Consider the following 27772-nt stretch of genomic DNA (forward strand, 5'->3'; position numbering starts at 1 on the left):
TGAGGCACCAATTATGAAAAAGGAGAAAGCATCCCTTGGCCCAGGGAAGTGGGCAGTGTCCTTCCTGCTGGGGCCACCGGCCTTGCTGGGACACAGCTCCTCCCGAGAAACGGGAAGCATCCTTGGGTAGACCAGGCGAGTTCAGAGCCAATTCCCTAACGTCAGTCTCCAAAAACTACCAGACGTGATCAAATCACATCCTTTCTCTCCAGTTAATATAATAAATAGTAATGGCTAAGCAAGATCAGAGGAAATAACATTCTCACAGGAGAAATGAAAATAGAGTGAAAAATACAGGAATGTTTCCCATCTAATTCCAGCACAAAGGGCCTTTGTTAATGCTACCAAAGCCAACTCAAGCTTCAGAAAACCTAAATCAGTAAAAAGGATTGACTTTCAAAAGAAAAACAAGATCACTCAGTGAAGAGGGAAGGAATGATCATTCTCCTTTCCATTTATAGCAATGTCCTTTTTTCCCCAAACTGATAAATTTAATACAGGAATAATAGCATCTCTAGATACCTGAGAAAGTTTTACTGCAGCAAATATCAGTATTTAAAACATAAAGAATTCATTTTGTTCAGGAACTTCAATGACTTTCTAAAATTCATCCCCTGGATTTTATTTCTCAAAATTAAGACTCAGTCTCCAAAAGCAGTCAGTCAGCTTTCCCAGAAAGAATTCCTCCTTTGTGAACATCTCATCCCCCCCACAGTATCTGTGAGGAGCATCTCCCTACCCAGCCTCAGGGCACCAGGATCAAAGCCCGTGTTATTGGATAGACTCACTTCTGCGTTCTGGTGCAGATCAACATTCTCACTGAGAAGACAGTTGACGAGGGATGTATGGCCATTCTGGGTTGCCATCTGCAAAGCACTGATGTTGAGCTGTAAGATACAGGTGGAAAGGGCAGGAAGGACCCCCATTACAATCCAGCATGCTTTCTGGTATTCATCATGTGGTAATTACTTAATACAGCAAAACAGTACAACTATTTAAAAAAGAAAATCCAACGTGTTTTTGATCATTTTGAGGGCCTCTTTGTTACTTCCCATAAGTGTTTCCCATAAGAGTGAGAGTCCTAGGTAACACGTGCCTCAGGCAAATACGAGCAAAATCCCTGTTTCCCTTGTCTAAGAAGTACGAAGTAGACAAGGGCCAAGTCTTCTCTCCATACACCCTGCAAAACCCCTCCTTGAACCAAAATGGCTGACTTGGTACTGATCCCAGGAAATGCCTCAACACCCTCCTGCCCTCTGGCCGGATTACCTGCAGCTCTCCCTTCTGCCGGATCTGGCTTCAAAGCTTAGCATGACTGCTATCTTTGTGCCGTGTTCCCTCATGGCCCCTTACTCCGCTTCAGTGCATCTCCTTCCCTGCTCCCTGTGCTCAAGTGGCTTCACTTCAAGCCCGTACTAGATGGCAAAATTGCTCTCGATTATCCTGCCATCCTCTAAAAGGTTTTAGCATGGTGCCTTGCAATAATATAAGGTCAATGGACAGTTGCTAACTAATTGTAAGATTGCTACGAAGTATTTCTAGGTCCACCAAATAAGGTTCTATAGGAAGTGAGATTTTCCCAAAAACGGCTGCATAAGTAACTACCATCTCACGAGCCCGTCTACAATGTGAGCCTTCTACCCCCCCAACACATGGTCTACCTTGCATCTGGGTGGACCCTGTGAGTGCTCGGCCCGATCAACAGAGTATGGCAGAAGGGACAGTGTGCCAGCGGCAGGTGTAGCCACTAACTGGCCAGGCAGCTTCTGCTTCCTGCCTATTAAAAACCAGCTGCCATACTGGGAGAAGAGAGACCACACGTCAGTGCCTTTCGAGAGCCCCAGCTGAGCTCCCAGCTGACAGCTGGCACCAACAGCTGGGCATGTGAGCCAGCCACCGTAGACATCCAACTCACTTAAGATTTCAAATGACCGAAGTCCTGGCTGACATCTGACTGTGACCACGTAACAGACTCAAAGTAAGAATCTCTCAGCTGAGCCCCAGGCCCAGATCCGTAAATGATAGATAACAGTGCACTGTTGGTTCAAGCCACTGCACTTCGGTGGGTTTCTTATGAAGCAACAGATAAGATGCTAATAAGAACAATACACACACTGGACCACCTGGACTCCAGCTTGAGTTGCTACTACATGTCTCTATGACCTTGAATAAGTGGCCTCTCAAGTATATGCTTCTATGTCTTCATCTGTAAAAAAGGACATAACTACCTGTTTTTATTCCTGCTGATAACAAATTGCCACAAACTCAATGGCTTAAACAATACAAACATATTATGTTACAATTCTGGAAGTCCGAAGTCTTAAGTGGGTCCCACTGGGCCAAAATAAAGGCCTTTCTGGAGGCCCTGAGGAAAATCCACTTCTTTGACTTTTCCAGTTTGTGGAAGCCTTTCACATCCCGTTGTTCACCGCCCCTCCCTCCATCTTCTAAGGCAGCTAAGTCCTTCTCACCCTGCATCGCTCTGATCTCATCTGCCTTCCTCTTCTGCTTTAAAACACCTTTGTGACTAGACTGGGCCCGCCTGGATAATTGAGGATAATAATCTCATTTTAAGGACAGATGATTAGCAACCTTAATTCCACACACAACCTAAATCCCGCTTTGCCTTAGAACATAACATATTCACAGGTTCCAAAGATAAGGACATGGACCTCCTTGGGAGGAAGGGGCATTATTCTGTTACCACACCATCCTACCTCTTTTTCTCAGGCCGTAGTAATATTAGGAGAATAAATGAGCTAGCAAATATGTAATCATAACTATCATGTTTTCATTACACACACACACACACACACACACACTTGAGCACTTATTATGTGCCAGGCACTATGTTAGATAGTGGGGAAATAGGATGGTAAACAAGATCTCCGCTATTACATTCCAGTAGAGGTGGACAATCAGTAGACCTACAGATTGGCAGACAGAGCAATCAGTAGACTGAGAATAAATCTATTTACTAGATCTAGACGTTATGAGAACAGTAACAGCTAGAACTAAGTGCAACAACACAAAATAAAACAGCAGGACTGGATGGCTACTTTCCGGTGAGTGATCAAGAAAATCCTCCAGGAAAGGGTGACACTGAGACTGAGATCAGAATGGTAAAAAGTGTCCCCAATGAGAAGATCTGAATCAGAAGCAAGTTTGTGAAGAACCGAAAGCTAGGAAGTAGTAGGAAGAGCGGTGGGACTCTGGTATCTTACCCCGGAGGCACCGGAGGCCATGAGTGTACGGCCTACAGACATCTTAAGAGCCAAAGAAATGTTTAAAACCTTCACCCACAGTCTCTCATGGTTCATTCCCTCTTCTGTTTACCCTCCCCTCCATTCATCCCACTGTGGACTCTGGGAAACAAACTGAGGGCTTCAGAGGAGAGGGGGGTGGGGGATTGGGATAGGCCGGTGATGGGTATTAACAAGGGCACATATTGCATGGTGCACTGGGTGTTATATGCAAATAATGAATCATGGAACTTTACATCAAAAAGAAAAAATAAAATAAACATGCAAAGTTAAAAAAAAAACATAAAAAATAATAAATAAAAAAAATAAAACCTTCACCCAAAAAATTATTGATTCCAAGATACCAAAAGAAAACCATGAAATTGAAGTGAATAAATATTTAATTGACATATTCATACCTCATTGACTGTTAAATGTAATAGTCATAAAATATTCATTATATTTGTAAACAAGTTGTAGGTTTAATTTTTTCACCTCTTCAAATTCCTAAGCATACACAGAGTTCGAGGAAACCAGAGTCAATCATAAATTGGGGGAGTTTATCCTAGCCAAATAATTATAAAAGCACCAATTAAAAAGTTTTTTAAAATAATTTACAGCAAAAACAATTTTTTTTAATGTGGAATGTTGGGACATTTAAATATGTTTGATAAGATGTAAAGGTAGGGCCTCCAGAAAGGAGTTGTTAAATTCTACAAAAGTCTTCGCTGGACCAGGGGCATTTAGAACGGCCCTGAAGAGAACCTACTGGCCAAACTCTGGGCAGCACAACATCCAGCACAAATGGAGGAAGTCTCTGCTGTCAGCTAAATCCATAATCTCCAATTACCGTCCCAGAAATGGCTCAATCCTTTACCCCTTCCCCTTAGTCGGGGGTTGGGGCACAAAAGCAATCTCCTGGACAGCAAGACTAATCATTGTCAAGAGGTGAAGCGTTTCCAAGATCAAACACAGTAATCACCTACAGATGTAAGAGCAAAATAAGGCTAACGTGTCCCCACAGTAATGTGTCTATGCTGCTGGCTTCTTGCTGCACACTGCTCGGTCCCCCAGGGTCTTCACTGGGTTAGGCGGAGACAGGTGTGAACAACCAGTGGGAGCTGAGGCTGCTGATCCAGGAAGTGTGCTAATGAACTCAGGGGAAAACTCAAGAAAATGTAAAACCTGAAAAATGGACTCAGGGCAATTTCCAGGCTGCCTAGATGAGGCCAAGTCTGTAAGGATATGGACAATGTGGAGTCTGCAGTCCTAGCAGGGTGGGGAGAATGTGAGCATGTGAAAGCCATTACAAAGTAAAACCTCTCTGGAGGCTAAACAGAATTAAGTACAGAAAGGAGGGGGGCACAGAACAATGGAGTCAGGCAAAAGGAGTCAGCCCAATAAGACCCGGATAATGAGGGAGGCTTTTCTAGGGACTCCAAGGAGGCTGAAGACTGGGGGCAGGGAGGCACCTGTGAACCCCTGAAAAACAGCACAGCTATCCACACTCTGAGTATTTCATGGGCCCCATGAATTCTTAACGTGGCGCTCATTTACTGCATAAATAAGCCTGCAACTCCAGTGGGAATCAACTCATAGTACATTTTCCACTCTCTCTCACAATCTCGTCCATGTGTATATAAATTTTAGACAGTGAAGATGTATGTACAAATACATATCGTTTTTTCTATTAGTGTTCTATCACGAACATTTTTTAAAAGATTTTATTTATTTATTTGACAGAGAGAGAGAGAGAGAGAGCGCACAAGCAGGGGGAGCAGCAGAGGCAGAGGGAGAAGTAGGCTTCCCGCTGAGTGAGGAGCCTGGTGTAGGGCTCGATTCCAGGACCCTGGGATCATGACCTGAGCCAAAGGCAGACGCTTAACGGACTGAGCCACCCAGGAGTCCCATATCATGAATATATTTGGTATAGTTAGTATTTATCATTAATATTTGGTATAGTTATAATATATTTGGTATAGTTAGTATTTATCATTAATATTTTTTAACAGCTACATAATTTTCCCAAAAAAAAGGTACACCAAACTTTTATTTGGCTTTCCCCTAGAATTCATAGCATGTATGGGCTGTATCTAATTCTTGGCTATTGGAGGTAACTTTACGATCTATCTTAATGTATGTAGCTTTTTCCCTTTTTAAGATTATTCCCTTAACAGAATTTTTCAAGCCTGGGTGAAAGGAAAGTGACAAACTACTTTTCAAAAGTATTGTACAAATGTACACTTCCACCAGCACAATACAGAGTATAAAACGTTACCGTTTGGGACTCTATTCTTGATGCTAGTGTTTAACTTTATACTTTTTGAAAAGGCATTGTTTCTATAGAATTTGCTTTTATTGATTTGCTTTATTGCACTTCACAGATATTATTTTTTTTTTACAAGGTGAAGACACAAGACTTCAGTGGAGGAAGTAACTGCAGATGAGGTAGAAATAGTAAGAGTAATAGAATTAAAAGTGGAGTCTGAAAATGTACTTAATTGCTGCAATCTCATGATAAAACTAAGAGATGGTGAGTTGCTTATACAGGTAACCAAAAACATTTCTTGAGATGGAAACTATTCCTGATAAAAATGCTGTGAAGATTACTGAAATGACAACAAAGGATTTAGAATACTGCATAAATTTAGTTGATAAAGCAGGGGCAGGGTTGGAGAGGACTGACTCCAATTTTTAATTAAGTTCTACTGTGGGTAAAATGCCAAACAGCATCCATGCTACAGAGAAATGGTTCACAAGAGGAAGAGTCGATCAATGCAGACTTCACTGTCGTCTCATTTAAGAAACTGCGACAGCCCCCTCCACCTTCAGCACCATCACCCTGATCAGTCAGCAGCCATCAACACTGAGGCCAGACCCCCCACCAGCAAGAAAATTAGGACTTACTGAAAGCTTAGAGGATGATTGCCTTTTTGGCAATAAAGTATTTTTTATTTTTATTTTTTTTTAATTGTATTTACTTATTTGACAGAGAGAGAGAAAGAAACACAAGCAAGGGGAGCGGTAGGCAGAGGGAGAGGGAGAAGCAGGCTCCCTGCAGAGCAGGAAGCCCGACATGGGGCTCGATCCCAGGACCCAGGACCACGACCCGAGTCGAAGGCAGACACTTAACCAACTGAGCCACCCAGGCACCCCAATAAAGTATTTTTTAATAAATGTATGTACGTTGTTTCGGGGGGCATAATGCTATTGCACACTTAACAGACCACAGTAATCTTTTATATGCAGTGGGAACCAAAAAATTCTTTTCACTTACTTTATTGTGATACTCACTTTTTGCAATGGTCTGGAACCAAACCTGTAATATCTTAAAAGTTTGCCTGTACATTGTGCTGATATGGAGAGAATTCCAAAACATACTGGCACTTAAAAAAGCAACCCAAGCTGCAGAGCAGCAGATCCATGTAGTGTGCTACCATTATGTGGTGTCAGTACTTACACACGTGCGTGCTTCATCACAGTTTCCATGTAAATGCATGGAAAATTCCTACAAGATTCAATCATCTATTAATCCCATCAGTTCTGGGGAGGTGAAATTGCGATGTATAGTTGGAATATACCCTTGGGTACTGTTCAAATTTTTTGTCACTTTCACTGTAATTTAAAATTACTTCGAAAGATAGAAAAAGAAAGTAAAACCACCTAAAAGGCAAAGCCATTACAAGGGTTAGAATCCTCACCACGGCCACTGACTAGTCAGGTAATCCTGAACGAGTTCCTTAACTTTCCTAAGTTGCAGTTCCCTCACCAAAACATGCAGGTAAGTGACCTAGGATCTTAGCATCATGCCAAAATACAAAAGCATTCTGTATTTACAAGAAGGCACCATCATGTCTTCTTCAGGCTCCAGACTGACTACGTGGGCTTTCACACAATAATGTTTTTTTCAGCATTTACTATGTGTAAGCCAGGCATGTACAGCTGTTAGGGAGAAAACAAGGTAGAATGAGAATGTCTCTGTAACAACTATCTGCTCCTTTTGCCCCTGTTTTCAATTATTCCTTCCCCAATAAATAGGAAGAATGGCAATGCTTTCAAGGAGACAATAGTTAGGGGAATATAAGAGGTAAATCATTAATTCTTACCCCAAACAATGCAAATTATAAATATTAATTCTACAAAAGCCTAGTGAGTGGATCAGTTCAGGGCCAGATTGCCCAGAGAACTTTCTGAGCCCCCCACCGTGTGAGTGAACATGGCATGGAGCACATACTTTATTCGGAATGTTGACATCACTTCCTGCTGCCAGAAGCACTTTGCTGCATTCTTCATGACTTCCTTTAACAGCCAGAAAGAACGGTGTTTCTCCATTCTAAAAAAAAAGGGAAAAAATTAAAATTAATTGCCCTTTGGCATGGAATGAAATTACTTGAGAAACAGCATGCTTTCTCTATACCTTTTATGCATTACTCTTAATGGATAGCATTTATTGAGCATCTATATGCCAACTTATATTGCCAAGACTATATGCCTTGGCAGAGTTAAATGCACAACTCTGTGAGGTCAGGATTAATATTAACCCATTTTACAGATTAGGAAACTAAGCCTTAGCTGAAAAGTGACAAGCCTGGGACATAAATTCAGCTGTTTGGCTCCAAAGCCTGCACCCTTACATATCCTGTTATGCTGCCTCCTTTTAAGCTTTCCATCCACCATTTATACTCTTTTTTTTTATACGATTTTATTTATTTATATGTCAGAGAGAGAGAGGGAGAGCACACACACGCAGGGGGAGCAGCAGGCAGAGGGAGAAGCAGGCTCTCCACTGAGCAGGGCCCTGGGATCACAACCTGAGCCAAAGGCAGACGTTCAACCAAATGAGCCACCCAGGCATCCCCACCATTTATACTCTTAATCTTTATTGATTTATCTAGCAAACATTTATTAGACACTTAACTGCCTGTCTGGCAAAGGCATTGTGATTGAAAAGATGAAAAGATACAAACCCTGCCCACAAGAAGAGAACAACCTGGTAAGTAAGACAATCATGGAAATACGAATTATAATGCAGTGTGAAATTTATAAAAATAGATAACAGATACAAATGGTACATATTTGTACCAAGTACAGCTTTAATGTTTAAAACTGAATTAAACTGTTGTGCGTCCTTTAAAAAAAAACAAACAGTAATACTCTTTCTCTGTAATTAGGTTTCTTGAAACTCATTATGATAAATGCTAGTAGGACAAAGCAAGAGCTTAGTTTAGGCCAAAACACAGAAAGGAAAGAAGGAACTGGTATCACACAATACGTTGATATTTCCCCCTCCTCATGAAGATTCTTTCCTAAAAATGTTGGGAAGAAATGCAGAATTCCTTCCCATTCTCTAATCATTTCCCCCCTTGGCCATTATTCTGCTTAACAAATGCATTAGGTTAAGGGGCGCCTGGGTGGCTCACTCGTTAAGTGTCTGCCTTTGGCTCAGGGTGTGATCCTGGTGTTCTGGGATCAGGCTCCTCTGCTGGGAGCCTGCTTCTTCCTCTCCCTCCCCCTGCTGTGTTCCCTCTCTCACTGCCTGTCTCTCTCTCTGTCAAATAAATAAATAAATAATCTTTAAATAAATAAAAAACAAAAACAAACGCATTAGGTTAAGTTCAGACTGCTTTACTCATAGCTAGTTAGATATGAACAATCCTGTCAAGAGGTACGCAGGAGCATGGAACCAACATCCCCATCTCAAAGGGATGGAAAAATTGCATCCATGCTGCTTTACCTGAGTGCCTGGGACAGCCATCTGTTACAAAGGAATTTCTCCCCATAACAGGCCTTCTCATTTTCCAGGAAAAGAGATGCCAAATGGCAAACCACAGAGGGAAAAGCATTAGCAAAAAAATGTGAAGGAAAGAATTCACATCTTTAATATATCAGGAGTCTAATAAACATTCATACCTTTGACCCAACAATCCTACTTCTAAGAATATACCCAAAGGAAACAGTGAGGAATTCAGACTACAGTTTTTATACAAAGAGGTCTGTGGCAGCATTACTTTTAAGAAAAGGAAAACAAAGGAAATGTCCAAGAGCTGAAGAAGAGTCAAATGAACTCTGGGCAGCCAATAAAAATATATATGCATAGGAACACAAAGAAAATGGAAGGAAAATATTTCCAATATCTCCAAAACAATCACTTTAGTGTGGAGAAAATACAAGAACTACTATTTATGTTTATTTTTATCTTAAAATTTTTAAATGTATATTTCTGGTTTGTGTTTTGTAATGTATTAATTTAGTTATAAATGTATATGTGACAGATGCACACCCAAACTTTCCTTACAGATAGGAGCTTGCTACCAAGACTGTTTAGAGACAACTCCTCTAGAGAACATTCATGGGGTCCCTCCAACTGGTCTGGCAACAGCTTGCAACAGGAAACAGGCAGCCCAAGACTGTATGACTATTATGGGCCTTATCCAAAAGGCTAATATCATCACTAGTCATTATTTTGTGCAGATGAAACCTATCATAATCTGCAATTACAGTTTGTTGGACTTTATGAGCTCTCTCCAATGTGACCGAACTCAAAAATAGCTAAAAGGTGGATGAAATCCAAGTGCACACATTCCAGTGGTAAAGTATTAAAACAGAACAGGGCAAACATGACTAAGACTTTCAGTTAAATCCTGTGACTACAGGGGGCATCTGGGTGGCCAACTGGTTAAGCATCTGCTTTCAGCTTGGGTCATGAACCCAGGGTCCTGGGATTGAGTCCTGCATCAAGTCCCAAGTCCTGCATCCGGCTCCCTGCTCAGCGGGGAGTCTGCTTCTCCCTCTCCTTTTGCCTGCCGTTCGCCCTGCTTGTGCTCTCTCTTTCTCTGTGTCAAATAAATAAAATCTTTTTAAAAAAATCCTGTGGCTATAGGACTTGATCTCTATACTGATTTGTGAAGGCCAATCACACCTAAGATTTACCCTAGGTGATTCACGTTTTGTTTTGTTTTGTTTTTTTAGTTTCTCACCCAGCATTCATAACTTTTATTCAAGATCAAATTCCTGGGATCTTCTTTAAATAAGTTAAACCAATTAAACGTGACCATCTTTATGCCAGACAGTCAGAAAAGGCTGAACACACACAAAAGTAAACAAATGAAGGCTCTATTTTTGTCCATGGTCCTCAAGCGAAAGCTTGGCTTAACTTTCCCCAGGAACTAAAGGAGAATAAAAGGAGGATAACAGCAATATATACCACTCGTACAAAAGATATCCACAAACTCATATACCGCACCCAGACCAATGATAACAACAGATGTCATTGTTGCACCCTTACCATGTGCCAGGCTCCATTCCTGGGGCTAAGTGTGCGACATCGCCTTCCCATTTAAACCTCACTATGGCCTTAGGAGGCTATCTGACAGCAGAGGAAACTGAGGCTAAGAGGGGCTAAGTACTAAGCCCAAGATCACCTAACTTAGAAGACTGATGGAGCCAGGACCTGACCCACACAGTCAGAGCCCTGCTTTTAATCTCTGGGTGCACAGCCAGGGATGCATGGGACTAGCCCAGTGGGCTTCTCTGGTCCAAAGGGAACACTGACTTGGCCCAGGCATCATGGAGGGTCACTTTCATACCTTTCCATTTTCATTATGTTCCCACAGTTGCTACTTTTATAGTCATAGCCACCAATTCTAAGTACCATCTTGTTTTAACATATCTGAAATCAGGATACATCTCATAATCTCAGCCAACCAGGTAGATGTGATATTGTTGTCACTTCTTGCAGTGTGCATTAAATCAGAATGGGTGTCAGCTTAGAAGAAAATCTCATAAATCATAGCGAGGCATCCTTTAAAGAAATGCTGCATCGCAAGCACCTTTGAAGGCAAAGAGGACAGCACTTTGTTTGGAAAAGAAAAGACACCGAGACTCCAAATAAGAAAGTGATTCGGAAGAATCAAGCTCAGTGTGAAGTTTAGGAACCAACTTATCTTGCTTATTTGTTCCTTTATATGTGTATAATAAAAAATCTAAGATAAAAGTCTGAAAAACTCTTTCAGTAAGTACAAACTATTCTAAGGGACAAAAAAGCTTGTTTGTGTCATGGTTTAAGTGGCAGCATGATTTTTTTTCTTAGTGTTAAGTTACATAAAATAACGATATACCTTACAATCACTGGTGCCTTAAATTAAATGATTATATTACTTCTTTTAGTATAGCTCAGAGAGGTACCAAGTTTAAAATTCATCAGAACACCTCACTATGAAGTCCAAGAGGACTCCATTCATCTGAGTTTCCGAAGAGCCAGAGTAAAAGTCATTGACCCAAAGGTTAAAAGTGACCACCTAGAGCTGATGACTCACAAATCTGCCTCCACAGACATAGCTTCTCCACCTAAGCCTGCACCCAGTTTCCATCTCCCTCCCCTCTACTGAACCCCAGATAGTTTGTCTCCCCACTGCTCCCCACCTGAACGTAGCTGCACCCTGCAGGTGCCTCAGGGTAAACCCCTCCAAAATCCTTATTACTGATCTCACTCACCTGCTCCACCCCCGCTCAGGGGCAGGCACCCCACCTTCCCAGTAACCCAAATCAGCAAAATGGGCAGCAAATAGTCTTCCCTGTCTCTGATCCTAGTCACAAATCCTGTGGCTTCTTCCTCCTCCTTTTACTTAATCCTATTTGCTCCTTGTGAGTACCCTGAAGGCTGGTTTTCTCCATAGCTCTTGATTCAGCAATTTCCAGTATCACCTGACTGGGTGTCCCCACTAAGCCCCTCTTCAAACCACTGTGACAGACAAAGGCCTATACCCCAAATGGAGCCCATCCCTCTTTGCTGCTTAAAACCCTGGAAGATCTCCACTGCCTACAAGTCAAAGCCAAGCCCTCCCCCTGGTAAGCACAGCCCTTCTTCATCTCTGCGTTGGCCCTCTCAGCTCCCACCTTTTTGCATGCCCTTCTTGCCCTGTAGGCTTCTGGAATAAGAATACATACTCTACCTAGCATAAAGTACATATTAAATATTTTTGAGGGAACGGGTAAATAAATGAATGGGTTAACAAATGACTTGCTGGGATACTTTAAAGAAAAAAGAAGAGATTTTTTAGCATGACATTTTACACTCTTTAGCACTAGCATCTTTGTTTTCCTCCCATGAAAGCCATTCCTCCCACCCTTCCACTTCTGAGTCTTGTGCTCACCTATAACGAGCACCTTCACATACCTCATTGATCTCATTTATTTCTTGCCATTGGGTTAGCAGCACCCGGACCGCAGAACTGTGACCATGCTTTGCTGCAAGATGCAGGGCAGCATTCCCCTCCTGCAACAGAGACAAGTTCACGACAGAGTCCACTGCACTGAGCAACATGCCCCTCCCACAGTCAGGGCTTCAATGGGGCTTCTGAGAGGTTTCATTTTGATTAAAGCTGCGGTCCAGAGTGTGGGCCACATTATCCGTAGTTTCAAGTGAAATTTATAATTTTCTAAAGTTTCAAATGAAAAGTCATAGTTGTTTGAACCAGTAGGGAAAAACTATCCATGCTCCTTGTTCTACCTTTGCTGCTAATTTGCTAAAAAAAGTGAAACAATAGAAGTAATCCCATATGACCTGTGTGAAGGTAAACTGGTGAAAGATTTCTGGGACATACTTTAGCAATGTATACCAAAAGATTTAACGTGCAGAACATTTGGACCCACAATTCCATGCGTATGTATGAATTCCTCTTAAGAAAATAATCAAAGATGTGTAGAAAGATATGGGTATCCTTTAGGGTTTCCCTCCCCAGTCAGGTGAGCCTGAGTCTCCAGCAGACCTCAGGGGAGGTAAAGAGGAAACTGGAATTCACAGTGGGAAAATTCATGTAGTCTATTGACTTCCCACACATTTATGGGGTGAAAATCAGCAATCTGTATGATCCACTGCAAAAGCAGGTTCATTTCATCTGGATATTCTATACTCTGACTATAGTAACCATTGAACAAATTGAACAGTTGAACATTCCTGACCAAAATGCCATCACCAAATCTATACACTAGCTGTCACTCCCCTTTCTCTTGTTCTCAGCAAAGAAAGTCCAACTCACCTTGTCTTTTTCTGAAGTATGTAGATTAAGGAAGATAAGTTTTTCTATCATTTCACTGCGGCCCCTCTCAACTGCCCAAAGAAATGGTTTTCTTCCTTTCTGAAAATCAATCACAAACCTCCAGTGTTTATTACACACTTACTGAACAAGCAAGACAACGGACAAGATGGACAGCATTTTGATGGTTACAATGAGGCCAAAACAGTGCTTCTGGTCATAACATTTAGGCCCTCCCTAGGCAATAACAATCTCTAAGTTCCAACCAGATCCAGTTCTGAGTTGCTGCCCAACACTGTGGGAACTCCCCATCAGCACAGAATCATTTTTATGGGGGCAGAAAAGTCCTGTTTAGAAGTGTTCCTCCCAAGCACCTGGGGAAGTTTCAACTCACAGCCAGACAACAAGATTCATTTTCAAATGTAGGAATTCTACCAGCTTTCTGTGTTTATTGAGTAATTCTTTCATTCAACTATTTATTGAGAAGCTATTAGTTGCCAGATCCTGTCTCAGGCACCTGCACATCACACACTTGCCTTATTGATAAAAATGTTTGAAGCAGAAATTCTCCAGGACTTAATATTTAAATGGCTCATTCAGACATGGAATCTTATCTACTTCTTCTTTTTAGGCCTTCCTTGCTTGCTCATATAACTATCTACAGTGTTCACCAAAAATTAGGAGTACTCTTGAAAACAGGTCTATATGAAATGGGATGGAAAAACTAGGTAACATCCAGAGAACATACCTTAAGAAGGACGTTTAGGTGTGATTTGTTGGGGAGGAAAGTTCAAACGTACAATTTTCTGATTGTGGAATTTCTTAAATTTTTCACACTGCCACTGGAGGCTCCATTTGCAATAGCCAAAATGTCATCAAGAAAGTGAAAGACCCACAGAAGACTTAATCTTCTAACTCCAGATATTTTTTTTAAAGATGTTGTTTATTTATCTGAGTGAGAGAGAAAGCGCACACACACAAGTGGGGGGAGGGGCCGGGAGGGAGGGAGAGGGAGAGAGATCTCAAGCAGACTCTGCTGAGCATGGAGCCCTACTCAAGGCTCAAGGCAGGGCTCAACGTGGGGCTCAGTCTCACAACACTGAGATCATGACCTGAGCCAAAACCAAGAGTCAGACATTTAACTGACTAAGCCACCAGGCACCCTTTCAACTCCAGATATTTAAAAGAAGGAAAAGGAAGTTGGGGCGGCAAAATGGAGGCAGAAGTATTTTCTTCAATTGCTCACTTCAATTACTCAAAACACTCACAAATTGGCTTGGTGTGTTATTAACCAAAAGCTTAGCAAGATGTTTGAAATGTGGAAAACAAGACGCAAGCCTCCTAATAAGAAGGTTCCTATATCTGAGATCTGTTATCTGATCTCCTGCTAATGCAGGGTAATGAAAAGATCATGGAGACTGTTAAATTGAGACAAATAGCACATGATTCCCCACTAACTGGGAAAAAAAGGAAGGAAAAATGCTGAAATAATAATGGCAAAAAAAGAATGTCTACAAGGATCAGCCCTATGGAACTCTGTATTCAGGCATTTGTGGAAGCTGGAGAAACAAGGTAGTACCAAAAAGTTCACCTAATTCACTGTTCTTGAGCAAGACATGTTTGCCAATGAGGCCTAAACCCCCAACCTCCAACCATGGAAGGGTTGGCTCTTATCATCACTCTCATGAATTCACTCAGGAAGGGCAAAAAGAAGAAACAGATTGTTTGGGCCCCCAGGTTTTTGACTTTATACAAGTTATTAGACACCCAATTAAAAAACAGAATTTAATCTTGAGCTCTGAACAACACTTTGGAAATGACAGACCAAAAATTATTGTGTCTGGCTTATACAAATATCTGCAAATGGTGACAATGGATAAAGGTTTATATTAAAAAAAAATCGTAAGAAGGAGGTGTGAGAGACACCATTATATACTATATGAAAACATTTAGTCACATACCCTTATAAATTATTTACTTATTTTTTCCACAATTATTGAGCATCAGTGAATACGCCAGATACTATGCTCAGCAACAGAGTGGCCAAGACGAAAAATACCCTGCCCCATCCTCAAGAAGCTCAGAGTCCAACAGGGAAGATGGACACATGAGCAAGTAATTATAATGAAATGCAGTAACTGAGTGCTGGTGATATGTGGGGGTCCATAACTCAGCATGAGTGTGTGTTTGTGGGTGGGGAGGCAGGTGACAAGAAATGGTGGAAGAAGACCTTTTAAATTTGCTAATGCACTGGAACAGTAGAAAAGAGCACTGGTGGTGACATTTCCTGCCCACCCTCTTTTCCACTGGGGAGCCTGTGCCCTGTTTTTACTGAACGGTTAATTACAGGCCCCTGCATCTCCCACAATCAATCCCTTCGTCACACGGTTTGGTTCATGGATGGTCACATGCCAAGCCAGGCCAATCAGAGTCAACCGTGGGATATTTTTCTGGCACATTCTATTTGCATCTAGAGACATCGGCTAACCCGTCATCAGCCCTCTTTGTCACATGCCAAGGAGAACCTGCTTAAGAATGAAGCCAGCACAGTGGCAAGCACAGATGAAAAACAGAAAGAGAAGAGAGCCCTGCTAACATCATGGGCACTGCTGGATTCTGACATACCTGAAGTTACCTGTGCATGAAGTGTTTAACTGAGTCAATCAATTCCATTTTTTTTTTCTTTAAGTAGTTGGAGTTGAGCTTCTGTCATCTTTTGCTAGAAGGGCCTCCTTAAACCAAGCACCCTATCTCAAAGAATTATGAGAGTGACGTCAATGCCCACCAGAGGGTCTCTTTGGCTTCAACTAAGCGTTTCAGAATCACAAAATTATCACATGGCACACTCAACACCAGTCTACTCTGAAGATGTAGGACACAAACCAGAGCTTGCCAATGTCAGCTGTTCCTCTTCATACCATGTCCCACACAGCTGTCTAGGAGCTGTTGGCTTTGACCTCCCCAGGGGACAGCTCAGTTGCAAGGTGATAAATCCACACTGGGCAGGTGTTGGAGTCACCCTGGCTTAGAAGGCTGGTGCCCCACAGGAACAAATATCTCCTGTAACAACTCCTCAAGCATAGCTTCAGGTCCCCGCAAGGGACATGCCCAGTTAGTTACAAGAGTCACTACCCTCAGAGAAGCCCAAAGTATGGCATTCCCCCTGTGGTGTTTATAGGTCATCTGTAGTTCCTCCAAGTCCAAATGCAATTTGCTAATTAGGGGTCATTTTTATCACAAGCAACACTAAACTTATTTGCAGTGACACTGAGCCAGAAAGCTAATCAAAGTTTAAGTTCTCATGCAGAAGGAAAAGGCGTTTTGTTAGCCCTTTACCCAGAGACCATAAATAATACATGAGGGTGTTGTGTCCTAGAGTAGACATCTGCTGCTTTTGTCTCTATGTTTCTTTCTTCCAGAAACAGCAGCTTCATTTTCCTTTAGAGAATTTCCCCAATCATACACACATATACTCTGCCATTTATCCATTTAGTGCTGTCAACTGCCCGGCTTTAAGTGCCACATGAAGTGACCACTTAACCCATGCTAGTCACCGTGATTGGTTCAGGATTGGGCAAATGATTCAAGCAGGGCCAAAAAGAGCTGTTCCTGAGATTTATACATGAACGTCTGATGAGAGGAATTTCCTTTCTTATGAATCAAAATCCATAAGAATATCTGTAAGGGGGGTGGCCTGGGTGGCTCAGTCGGTTAAGCGTCTGACTCTTGGTTTCAGCTCAGGTCATGATCTCAGGGTCATGAGATCAAGCCCCGTGTCAGGCTCAGCACTCAACAAGAAGTCTGCTTGAGATTCTTTCCCTCTCCCTCTGCCCCTTCCCCTGCTCACACACACGTGTGTGTGTGCACGTTCTCTCACCCAAATAAATAAATAAATAAATAAATAAATAAATAAATAAATAAAATTTTAAAGAAAAAAGAATATCCATAAGAATATCCTGAAACTGCTAGGAGTCAGGTTTCCCACCGTATGGAGAGTATATCTATCACTAATGTCAACACAGAGACAAATGAGAGTTAGAGAGGAAGAAAAAAAAAAAAAGAGCTGGATCCAGCCATGCCTGAAGTCAATCAGATATATCCTCAAACTCTTTAGTTAGCAATAAATAAATTACCTCTATTGCTTAATCTAGATTAAACTGGATTTTTATCACTCATAATAGAAAAAAGTCTAAATAGTACATAGTTAGCAGTTTGGGGACAAATACTACTAGAAGTACTAGGGGTCTGTTCAACTTTAAAATGGCCTTACTCTTTGGGCGCCTGGGTGGCTCAGTCAGTTAAGCATCTGCCTTCAGCTCAGGTCATGAACCCAGGGTCCTGGGATCGAGTCCTGCTTCTACCTCTGCCCCTCCCCCTGCTCCTGTACTCACACACACACACTCTCTCTCTCTAATAAATAAGTAAAATCTTAAAAAAATAAAATGGCCTTACTCTTACCCTTGGCTGCTACAAAGACTTGCATTTCTGCATGGCTAAACAAAGTGACAGAGGACTCACCCCCAAAGAAAAGCCTAGTGTGGTAAGAAATGGGAGGCTATCACAGATTAAATATTTTTCCTCACCAAGAAAACAGCTATTTACTTTAAACTTCGGATGCCCTTTAAAAATGTTATCATCAAGGAAAAAAATGTGCAAGACAAATTACACAAAATAAGAGCATTTAAAGTAATCCATATTTTAGAAACATATCAGAAGGTAGCATAAAGATGAAGTGGCAGTAGAGTGAGATATAAATCTTTTCTCCCATCTTAGCACATGTGATTAGGAAAAATAACAAGAACTTTAAAAAATACATGTGGTTTTTTTCTTTTTTTTTTTAATATATAGTTTCTTACCATGTCTTACTTCCTTTTTTAACCACTGAACCCTTCTAAATGTTGTTCAAGTCGGCCTCTATCCAGTACAGTCCCCCAGGACTGACTCTCACCTGCAAGGCAGGGAGATCTTCCAGCCAGGACACTGGAACCTGGCATCAGAGCTCTGGTTTCAGAGAAAACCACAATGCCTTCCCAGCTCAGGATCCTGATTCCCTTTCCTAATTAATGAAAATAAGGAGGGGCCAGAATTCCTGTTACCTTTTTTTCCTTGATTAACACAATGTCTATTTAACCTAACAGTTCTAATTCGATACGTTTAAATTGTTTGCATGTGAATAAGTCGGAGGGATTGTAATTGTTTATTAGAAATTATTTTTCATTTTTAAGTTTATAGTAGGGTTATCAAATTTGACAAGTTAACAAATTCAGTAAAAATTTCATAAACAGCCATTAAATGGCCACCCGAAGTCCAAACTGACCCCCTTTCCCACAGCAATCCCAGAGATGCCGAGAGGACAGTCTCTGAGAGGAGGGAGAACCCAGCCCCCCAGTGACCTGTGTGTAAGTCTATTCCCCACAACATTTCCCCTTACACTGGGACCCTCACAACAGAGCCCCGCATAAGGGGAAAATCAGCAGGTTCCTTAATAATTAGAGATTTGAGAGGGAAAAATAATGTTGCCGTGAATTTAAAAATACTGAAGGAGGGATACCTGAGTGGTTCAGTCGGTTAAGTGTCTGCCTTTGGCTCAGGTCATGATCCCAGGGTCCTGGAATCAAGGGCATCAGGCTCCCTGCTTCTCCCTCTCGCTCTGCCCGCCATCCCCCTCCCCAACCCCGGCTTGTGCTCTGTCTCTCACACTGTCTCTTTTTCTCAAATTAATAAATAAAATCTGTTTTTAAAAAAAAAAGTGCTGAAGGAGCAGTGTGTTAAATATGCCGTCACAGAACTAGGGTGGGTGGGGTGAGTTCTCCCCTTGCTCACTGGAACCCTTAAATCCTGGCCTCAAGTCCATATAAGAAGGTATGTCTTCCCAAATCCCCTCATGCTCATTATTCCCAACCCTCCAAAAAGGGAAGCTTCTTTGCATTTCGATCTCTAAAGATTTCCCATAAAGATTCCTTGGAACAAATGGAAGTTCCTCCCATAAGTCTACAGCTGAAGCCAACCTAACAGTGTACCACCAAACTCTTACATTCAACAAGTATTCATACACTCTAAGGCCATTCCTTTCTCTGCTCCTGCTCCACCGCAAACATTGAGTACTTATTTTTGACTGCTAGATGGAAGTTTACATGTAGATTCAAAACATCTACACTACTTTACCAATAACTTCTCCTGGCTGCTCTAATCTCTCTCCCCTGGAGAGGCCATGGAGCTGGAACAAACCTCAAAATATTTTCCAGTGTCTTCCAGCTCTCCCATCCCCACCCACACTCTCCTGGGCCCAGTTAAATTTCTTTTATTAATAAAGACCTCCTCCCCAGAAGGCTTTCCTTGCCAGCTTTTGGAGTTCCATCTGGGCTAAAGAGAATTTTACCAATGCTGGTCAGGTAAGCAGGCTCTCAATCACTTTCTGGTAATAAGAAAGTACACAAGAAGGCCAGCTGTGAAGGTGAAGCAGTCACTTCCATCAAATGCATTCAGTGAGTTCCACAACCCGTTTAAGCAAACACAGATGGAAAAATCTAATGATGATTTAATACACCCTGAGCTCCTGATCCCAAGGTCTACTGGGTTTTGCCAACATCCTTGACACACTCACAGATCTCAGAAAAAGAGTAGACTTTGTCTTTTGCATTGATCCATCTAGGTTTCTTACAGAACTAAAATTGGACTCAGAGATTCTTCTCTCCCTAAATGAGCCAGGGGACTCATTATTTGCTCATTCCTCATATGTCTCTGAATCCATCTTAGTTTTCACATCTCTCAGCTGGACATGTCTGCACAGTCTACTGCCAGGGCTCCTCCGCCTTTTTCCCAAAACACAGGGGAGGAGGAAAAGGGGTGGGGACAGGACAACCCCAGAGCCAGCTAAAGAGATGGTGGCCAACAAGGCTGCTGGCCAGCAGAAGCTGCAGGCATGGCCAAGACTTCCCAGAATCCTGCTTTGGTCTTTTGAGCCCCTTCAGCCTACTCGATCCTCCCAACTCACTGCTGTCTCCTGTGAAATCAGCCAGAGCCCACCGAAAGGGAAGACTATCATGTGTCTCCTAGTAACAGGCCCTCAACAAATATCTGCTAAATTGAACTGAGTGGAATTCATTCACAGGCCGCATCCCTACTTAGCATCCATCAAACCAGAATGATCTAACTTCCTCACTGTGTCACTAGGTGCTATTTGATTATGATTATCAGTTTGAGGATATCAGATAGTATATTTTATCCTATAATAATTGTTATAACAACTACCATTTAGTGAGCACTTACCATGTATTAGGCTCTTTGCTAAGTGCTTTATAATCATTAACTCATTTAAATGTCCCAATAGTGGCTGTTCCAATATTGCTACATTGGAACAGCTTAGGGGTATTGTCTGACTAGAAAGGGGTGGTGGAATGGCTTCCAATGAAGTTAATGGCATAGGCATTTTACATAAAATTGAGGAAATATCAATCACCTATATGAAACCACGGAGGTATTGCTGATAAAAAATTATATGGAAGCCAAAATACCCCTCCTCCCCAATCACCCCTTATACATACTGAGGTTTTCAGCAGTTGGAAAACTTGCCTAAAACTCATAGCTAATGTAGGCTCAGACCACAGCCCAAGTCTGTCTGCCTCCAAGCTGTAAATGTATAGTTGCTCAGTCATACTCAGAAGAAGTAAAAATTTATGGACTTCATTAGAAGAAAGACTTACTGTTTTTGTTGCTTTTTAAGCCTAAGGTCAGGGGTGCCTGGGTGGCTCAGTCAGTTAAGTGTCTGCCTTCAGCTTGGGTCATGATCTCCAGGTCCTGGGATCAAGTCCCACATTGGGCTCCCTGCTCAGCGGGGAGTCTGCTTCTCCTTCTGCCTACAGCTCCCCCTACTAGTGTTCTCTCTCTATCTCTCTGTCAAATAAATAAACAAAATCTTTTTTAAAAAGACTAAGGTCAGAAAAGAATGTGAAAGTTTTTACAAGAGGTGAAATGAGGTATTCCTGCTTAATTTCTGGAGAGCCTTTCATGGAGAACAATGTTCTAGGCCCAGTGAAAAGGAGGTCCCATTTGAAATCAAAATGTCAATATCACATGGTATGCTCCCCTATAAGAAAAGCCTAGAAGAAGATATTCCAGGGAAAAGATATTCCCTGGCACATAGGGAATGCCCACTGTCATCTGAGAAGGGAGACAGGACAGCAGGATGGCATGGTGACTGGGGTCAGCTAGACCTGAATTCAAATCCTAGCTCTCACTTTCCAGTTTTGGGACACTGGACAAGATACTTAGCTTCTCTAAGCCTCAAATTCATCACCTTTGAAAATAAGCAAAATCCAGGTGCACCTGGGTGGCTCAGTCGTTAAGCGTCTGCCTTCAGCTCAGGTCATAATCCCAGGGTCCTGGGATCGAGCCCCGCATCGGGCTCCCTGCTCTGCTGGGAGCCTGCTTCTTCTTCTCCCACTCCCCTTGCTTGTGGTTCCCTCTCTTGCTGGCTGTCTCTGTCAAATAAATAAATAAAATCTCCAAACAAAAAAATAAGCAAAACCCAGGGCACCTGGGTGGCTCAGTCATAATGGGTCGGCCTTCGGCTCAGGTCATGATCCCAGGGTCCTGGGATCGCCCTGCATTGAGCTCTCTGCTCAGCAGGGAGCCTGCTTCTCCTGCTCCCTCTGCCTGCTGCTCCCCCTGCTTGTGCTCTGTCAAATAAATAAATAAATAAAATCTTTAAAAATATATAAGCAAAATCCTTCTGTATATAATTATGGGAATTAACAGGCTAATTCATTCATTCAGCAATGACTTGTTAAGCATCCATATATACCAGGCCCTAGACCTCTCAATGAAATTATGTATGTAAATAGCTTTCCTCTGTATCTAGCACACTAATAAATACTCAATAGGTGGTGACTGTTACTAGTCTATCTCTCCTTATGAAAAGAAAAAGAATGTACACAAATACAGTAACACTACATTATATTCCATGACCCATTACTGCATAATCTTGGATCAAATATACTCCCAAAAGGCCAAGCATAATGGAGTAAAATGTAAACATACATTCTGAATACAAAACAGGATGGATACTGTCCACAATCAGCCAGAATGAGGGAACAGAGGGAAAAAAGAATCTGGATGCTTGCTCAATACTTCCTGCCCTTCCCACATGAGATGCCAGGGCCACCACCAACACCAGCGCTTCTCAGCTGTTCTGTCCTTGGCCAGAGTGATGGAGGAGCTAGCTATAGGGCCAGGTCTGTCTGTGCTGGCTGCTTTGGCAGCTCCAGCAGGATAAGAAGAAAGAGGAATTTGGTGGGGGTATGAATAGGATCTATCCTACTATAGCAAACACACCTCATCAGGCTGGTCCAAGTCCTTCAAGTGCAGATCTTGAATGAGGTACTCCACGATGCGTACATTATTGCTCTGAGCTGCAAAGTAGAGGGCATTCATTCCATCCTGAAGACAGCCAAGGCGGGGGATATAATTACACAGTGATCTTAGGACTTCCCCATCCTGCACTGGGGCAGTGAGAACTATGTCCAGGTATGACCCACATACCTACCTGATTCTTGGCCCTCTGGTCTGCTCCGGCTCTAATGAGCATGAGCAAGATCTCGAGACTTCCACACCAGGCTGCAAGGTGAATTACTGTCAAGCCGTGCTTCCCCAAGAAGAGACAAGAAAAGCATCTATCACGGGAATGAGCCACAACACACTATCTCAGTCAACAAAGGCCAAGTTAATATTCAATTGTTGAAAATTAACAAATAGGGAAAAATTTAATATACAGCAAAAGTGATACTTCAATTCTATGGGGAAAAGAAATACAGTTAATAAGTGGTACAGGCACAACTGGTTCTCCACAGGGGAAAAAAATAAAATTAAATCCTATATCATACGATACACACACAAAGAGCACACAAAAATATTAGAAAAAAATCTGGACTGTAAGGTACAGTGCCTTGATCCATAAGTTATAAAAGGAAAGAATGAAGATCAAGTCAAGAAACAAATGATAGATTTTTTTAAAAATGTATTTTAATAAAGATAAATGGTTACTTATTCTAATACATGAAGCCTCTTACAAATCAACAAAAAGAAGGCAATTAAACCAATTGAAAAAGTAGACCAAAAAAGGTGCACTCTTAAGGTTTTAGTGGAAATGAACCATTATGGTTTCAGCAATCTGGCAATAGCTATTGAAATTTTCAATTCAACCAACAATCCCACTACTAGTAATCTATCCCTTGAAAATGAGTTTTAGGACCTAATGTTACGTAAACAAGGATATTAACTGTAACCCTTAAAAATGAGAACAAGGTAAATGTCTACGAATATAAGAATGCTGAGAAAATTAGGGCACAGTCATACCACATCAAGCAGCCATTACAAATAATGAGTTAGAGCTATAAAAACTGAGTTGGAGAGATTTCCATGAGGTAGCTATTAAATGTGAAAAATAAGATGCAGAAAAAAATATAAGCCATGTATGTATCTATGTCTGTCTAAGTTGGGCACATAGGTAGATAGATGCCCGATAGCAATATAGATATGATTATATGAGCATGAACCAAAGTGCAGAAATAAACACACATATTCTGCATTGTTAAATGTAGTTACTGGAGAAGGGGTAGGAGCACAAAAAAGAAAAACATAGAAGACTGAGGTTATAAAAAGAAACCTATTTATATATAAATCATTTGAAATATTCTCTCTCTATAAAATTATATAGGTGTGCATGTGCACGCACATGTGCATGAAATAGGCTGACAGGGACTCGATCAGGACCTACTGACCGTTAGGGATGCTGTGGGCAGTTAGACTTGTAGAATGAATGAGCAGGAGAAAAGTGTGAAAGGAAACAGCCAGCAGTTAACAGTGGCTGTCTCAGGAAGGTGGAATTGGAAGGGGCTAAACTAGGAAAGCTGGGCCTTGCATCCTAGTCCCCAAGTTAGAGAAGTAATATTGAGCAGACAAGAGTGTCATCTGTGGAGTCAAAAGAAACTGACCTCCAATCTGGCTCTCCTACTTTCAAGTCCTGTGTTCTCGTTAACACTCAGCCTCAGGTTCCTGATCTGTAAGTTCATCTGTCTGCTTTTCTGTTTCCTCTTATCTCTGTCATAAAAGCATCCATTGCTCTGTTAAAGTGCCTTCCAAAAAGTAAACCTTCTCAGCACATCTTATTTGCATCTCCTAATGTTTGTAACCCAAGAAACCGGTTTGCTAGATATATACAATATGACCAAGGAAGGAGGGTCTGTGAGGGGCACTTTTATTTGCCTTTTGGCATTTACTTTGGCTGCCCTAGAAACTGCATTTATGTATTCTCTTCTTCTCAGGAAAGTACAGATATGGAGAAGTGAAAAGGAAGTCCCAGACTAATGAGGTGTAATTCTAAATCAGTGGTTCTAAACTGAGGGGAAAATTTTGCCCCCAGAGGACATTTGGAGCTGTCTGGAGATACTTTTGATTTCTGTGGCTAAGTGGAGATATTGGCATTTAGTGGGTAGAAGCCAGAGATACTGCAAAACATCCTATAATCCCAAACAGCCCCCCACAACAAAAAAAAAAAATCATTTGACCAAAATATCATAGGGCCACTGTTGATAAACCCTGCTTTAAATGTACGTACTCTATAAAATTTACATTTCAGCTGCCACACCACCCAGTGAGTTAGTCTCCTTAAGTCTATTTATATATTTACAATTCCAATGTGCAGAAAATGCTCATCAATTTCTGCACTTTTTCCCAAGGACTAATGATGCACAATAACTAGTTGAGGTTCTTCAAGAAATGTGCCCTAAACACAATTACACTCCTTAATTACTCTTCTCCACAAATTAATGATCTCTATTCAGAAATACTAAATCCAGTTTCACAAATGGTCAAAAAAGAGGTCAGAAATATTTTTGATAGAAGATAAATCACACTTTGATAGGTGCTCTATTTTTTCCTAAGAGGTCATTCCTAATTTCAAAGCAGGCAACACTGAAAGATTTTAAACACTAATCATAAAATCCAAGAGTCAGGAATTCAAACTGCCAACAACAGGAAACTGTGAAGCTATATATTCCAAGTGAAGCCAACATTCCTCAGAGGCAAAGAATCCTTGTTCACAGATGTTAATTCCCCCACAAAAAAATGTTCATAAAACTATGTCTTGTGACATGAAACTGACATGCCTAGGACAGGCTGTGAGCATGTGTCATGGATTACACTCACAGTTCTACGGAATGCTCTGTAAAGTGTAAAAGGCCCACAGTCAGGGACAATCTGTCCCTATCACCAGTGTGGTCCTAAGTGAGAAGGTCAGTAGCTTCCCCTGAGGAGCACATGCACTGCAGTACCTGCCCAGAGATAAGAAGCTCTGAGAGCTGATGCCTGTCATTACCCTCTATGTACCGCCTGCTCTCCACCTGGGATCCCTGATTCATGTCTGGAGTAAGAGCCTCCATTTAACAACTGTTCCCAAGATTCAGAGATGCCACCGACTTTGAACCTGGAGCTCTCAGCACCCGGGCCATGCATTTGATCCTTAGCTTGCAATACCTTAAAAGATACCTTCTGTTGATGGTCTTGGTTCTTGTTCCTTTAATAGACTGCACACCCTCAAAGCAGGATTGTATCTCATGCCAGTGCTTCCTGACACAACCACCTGGGGATCTTGTTAAGTCACAGAGTCTGATGCAGGAGGTCTGGGGTGGGGTCTGGGATTCTGCATGTCAAGCTCCCAGGTAATGCCAGTGTTTCCGGCCTCAGGACGACACTTTGAGTAATAAGAACATAAATGCTATTAAATCCCCAGTAGTTGGCATTGAGACTTACCCACAGAAGGCAATGAATAAATACTGATGGTGAAGGTGTTCAATTTTTGGCTCTTTGCAAACAGGTGTTAGAACTTAGAAGACAGATCTGGGGCGCCTGGGTGGCACAGTGGTTAAGCGCCTGCCTTCGGCTCAGGGCGTGATCCTGGCGTTATGGGATCGAGCCCCACATCAGGCTCCTCCGCTGTGAGCCTGCTTCTTCCTCTCCCACTCCCCCTGCTTATGTTCCCTCTCTCGCTGGCTGTCTCTATCTCTGTCGAATAAATAAATAAAATCTTAAAAAAAAAAAAAAAAACATTTAAAGAACTTAGAAGACAGATCTGCCAAGTCAAACTCAGGGCTCATGACCCAGATAAAGAAAGTTTGACCAAACACAGCATTGCTTGAATTATAAAAAGCATTTTATTAGTTATGTTTTAATGCCACTGTGAATAATTAAGTTAGTTATAGAAATATTAAACTTAGTGAGACTTTCAAGGTGGAGTACAGAGATACATCTGGAACATAAATACACACACACACACACACACACACACACACACACACACGATACTATATTTCCCACCTGACAGCATTTCTTTCTCACAAGGACAAGCTACAAAAAAGCTGATGTGAGCTTCCAAATGTATGTTTGGAAAAGCCTCAAAGAGAATAAGGTGGTAGAACATCTCTTCATCACTTCAGGAACAACTGACTTATACCCTGACAGAAACCAGTAGTGTATTTAATATATTAGAAACATGGCGATCCTCAGACATGCTGCTTAAAAGAAAAGATGCTATCAACCTGGGCAATGGATGCGTAAGTGTTTATTGTACAATTCTTTCCAATTCTTTTTAGTATGTTAAAGATTTGGGATAGAATGAAGTACACTGTCTCTCTCACCAAATGTGACTAAAATCTCCAGACAGAATGCATGGAGTAGCTGTTTGAGGACTCTGAGAAGTAAATGGTAACAGGTAGATTGGGAAGTAAACCAAAACTCCAAATATAAACAAAAAGGGTTTCCTGATTTGGTTTTTGTTTTTTTCCTTCCATACCTTCCAGCTTGAACTCAAGGCCATGTAAGTCACAGAAGTGTGCTCTGGGCAGAGAAAGAACTCCAAGAGAAGCCCTCTCTTTCTGGTCTAAGGAGCAGAAGGGGGCCCCTACAGGACAAAGTAGGGGAAATACTGTTTCTTTATTCTCTTCTGGCCCTGTCCCAGGCATGCCTCACTCCCAAAGCTGGAACCCTGTGGTAGAAGGGGTAGCAACAGCACCAACTGGGCAAGCACCTAAAACTGACAGAGAAATCCTCTCAGACCAAAGGAACTGTGGTCAGAAGAGTGGATGGATTGGGGACCCATGCTGCTTATTTTCCGCCCTCAGTTCCCCAGAGGCAGACCTAATGGTGGGAAGCAGACAGCTGAGCTCAGAGACCACACCCCTGACTTTCTGGTCGGAACACCAGGAAAAGGGGAAGAGGGGCCCTGTAGCTGGGGGATGCGGGGGTGATGATGCTGGAGAGGTGGAAGCTCGAGAGAATGAGCGCATAAAGCGGTGTGTGTGGCCTCACCCCTATCTGTACCTGGACCAGACCCTACACAGCATGACAAAGGCCTGGAATGCTGACCTATGGGGCAAACCACTGCCCAGATCTCAGACCAGCCCTGGATGGTGCACCCGTGGGGCAAGTCCAAAGAGCACTGCA

General features: G+C 42.0%; 1 protein-coding gene across 1 annotated transcript in view; it reads right to left on the reverse strand.

The window, feature by feature from the left end:
• ANKDD1B (ankyrin repeat and death domain containing 1B) overlaps nucleotides 1-27772 on the reverse strand; it is a 54175-nt gene that overhangs the window by 15709 nt on the left and 10694 nt on the right. The window contains 5 exon segments of the mRNA XM_045809864.2: nucleotides 789-887; nucleotides 12418-12516; nucleotides 13280-13378; nucleotides 22610-22714; nucleotides 22821-22919. Of these exon segments, the coding sequence (XP_045665820.2) occupies nucleotides 789-887; nucleotides 12418-12516; nucleotides 13280-13378; nucleotides 22610-22714; nucleotides 22821-22919 (501 nt within the window).

This window comes from Ursus americanus, chromosome 5, assembly GCF_024610735.1.
Source record: "Ursus americanus isolate L20-20 chromosome 5, mUrsAme1.1.p, whole genome shotgun sequence".
Taxonomy (NCBI): domain Eukaryota; kingdom Metazoa; phylum Chordata; class Mammalia; order Carnivora; family Ursidae; genus Ursus; species Ursus americanus.